This window comes from Silene latifolia, chromosome 8, assembly GCF_048544455.1.
Source record: "Silene latifolia isolate original U9 population chromosome 8, ASM4854445v1, whole genome shotgun sequence".
Classification (NCBI taxonomy): Eukaryota; Viridiplantae; Streptophyta; class Magnoliopsida; order Caryophyllales; family Caryophyllaceae; genus Silene; species Silene latifolia.
In genome coordinates this window covers 10,735,106-10,737,271 of record NC_133533.1, presented here as the reverse complement: position 1 = coordinate 10,737,271, position 2,166 = coordinate 10,735,106, and the positions used below count along the sequence as shown (strand labels likewise).

Below are 2,166 nucleotides of genomic sequence, written 5' to 3'. Positions count from 1 at the left end.
TCTTTTATTCCTTTTTCTCAAATCATCCGTTTTAAAGGTATTTTCGACATAAATCGCCTATTCCAATGTAATTAATGTAATTTCCATTATTGTAATTTATAATTATTGTATTCCATTTATCATTTGTATGTTTCCACATGTAAATGAGCATTAAATCCAACTTCGACCCAATTGTGTGCTAATTAATTGTCTACCGACTTAGCTTAATCTTCACATGTTAGGATTAAAACAATGGATGTTGCATTGCATGCATATAGCCGACGATATATCAAGTACGAATAACTTCCCTAATCATTAGTAGAGGCCGCTATCGAGGCGGGCGGGATTAGGTGTTCGATCAAAAGAGCTTCCTAATACGTACCCTCACCCCTTACTCCAGATCTCCGTGAGCACCCGTGTTCATTGGCATCCACGAGAGTCATTCTAGACATAGAATGCTAAGGGTAACGATTGCTTAGTGTTCATGTCTTCACTTTATGTCTTGACATGACATGAGGTATTCGAACGGTTCCAATTTCCCATAAAAATTGGTGGCGACTCCATACAAAATGCAAACGCTTGTTTTCGAGCCCCTTCACCAAGCGCCCCCGTGGGCGGCCCGCTGTCCACACATGGTTACAGGTCAGAGGAGTCATACCTGCAAAGTTTACCTCCATCTCATCCTCAGTTTCAGGATAGTTGCTGGTACCTTTTCCTTTCTGGCTATTCATCAATTGCTCAAACTGTTGTGTGGTTAAGGTGATAGAGCCACCCATGTCTTCATCACCCACAAAGAATGTTTGCTTTGTCTTTCCAAACCTTGGATAGGAGTGTTGCTTTCCTTGTACATTCTCGCTTTGTATCCTTTGCTTTGCTTGAACCGTGTTGAGCTGCTCTGAGTTTATAAGATTGAGATTTCTCTGGAAACCTCTTGGAGACTGGATGGTCATCAGGGTACCCAATTATTTTCCACCAGTTTTCCCTGGCATGGACCTTCCTTGTGCAGAGAGGACAGGTAGGAACTTTAGGTGCTGTAGGTGTTGTCTCAGATTCCTTTGGACCAGCATAAAAAGCCAAGTTGTCACTTTCCACCTTCTCAAGACACTTGTAGTTCCTCCTTTGTGCCTCTTCATGCTGAAAGATTGCAGCAGCTTCATCCACAGAGGGAAGAGGGGACATCATCAGTACGTGACTCCTCATGGTGGCATAAGAATGATTCAGGCCATTCAAGAACTGAAAGAGTTTTCTTTCATTTTGCTCCTTGTGTTGAGCAGTGAGCCAGGTGTTGATCTCAGCTGTGACTTGGGTCACAGGTGGCCAGTCAGTCATGACCTCAAGGCTTTGCCATAAGATTCTTAGTTCAGTGAAGTACTCACTTATGGATTTGTCTCCCTGAGAGAGATCATCCAGTTCTCTATTTAGCCTGAATTTCCTAGCTCCATTACTGACAGAGAACTGGGTTTGCAAGTAGTCCCAGATCTCTTTTGCAGTTTTTACATACATTACAGATCTCTTGATCTGTTTCTCAACATTGTGCATAATCCAAGTGATGAGAAGAGAGTTGCAAGTGTCCCAGGCAGCTTCCTTCAAAGGATCATTCACAGGCCTCTTTACCACTCCAGTCAGGAATCCCAGCTTCCTTTTTGTACAGATGGCTATTTTCATCTGTCTCTTCCACTCAAGGTAGTTTTCAATACCAGAGAGCTTAGTGTCAACTACCACAGGATGGGTACTCTCAGCTGGGTGAAGGTAAAGAGGGTCAGAGTGGTCCATGACAAATGGTGCAGTGGACGAAAAAGTAGTTGTGTTGGTGGTATTTGTTTCAGCTGTATCAGTTGTTATTGTGTTGTTGTTGAGACTCATTGTTTTGTTTGAAGAAATCTTTGTGTAAGATTGTAGATAGAAAGGAGGATGGTTGTGTGATTTTGTTTGGAGTAAGCAGATCTTTAAATAGGCAAGGATTCGTACATAGTTAGTTGAATCTCAGTAAATGTTAGAAGCTCAGTAAATGCTCGTCCTTGGTATGGATATCAGTCTCCTCATTCCTGAGGCTCTGATACCATGTTGCATTTAGTTAAAGCAACAGGAAGTAGAAGACTTGAGCATGATTTCAGAATAAGCATAACCAAGTAGTTGAGAGCATTCAAGGAGATTCAATGTGATTTTGTATTTCTTATGTGTGAATGA

General features: G+C 41.8%; 1 protein-coding gene across 1 annotated transcript; it reads right to left on the bottom strand.

Moving 5' to 3' along the window:
• Positions 1–762: 762 nt before the first annotated feature.
• Positions 763–1,842, bottom strand: LOC141594648 (uncharacterized). Its single transcript, XM_074414651.1, has one exon. The coding sequence runs from the start codon at positions 1,840–1,842 to the stop codon at positions 763–765; it is 1,080 nt and encodes a 359-aa protein (XP_074270752.1).
• Positions 1,843–2,166: the final 324 nt, after the last annotated feature.

What these genes read in the sequence shown, in the direction of transcription:
- LOC141594648 (XM_074414651.1), bottom strand. Translation starts at nt 1,842, where the DNA reads ATGAGTCTCAACAACAACACAATAACAACTGATACAGCTGAAACAAAT.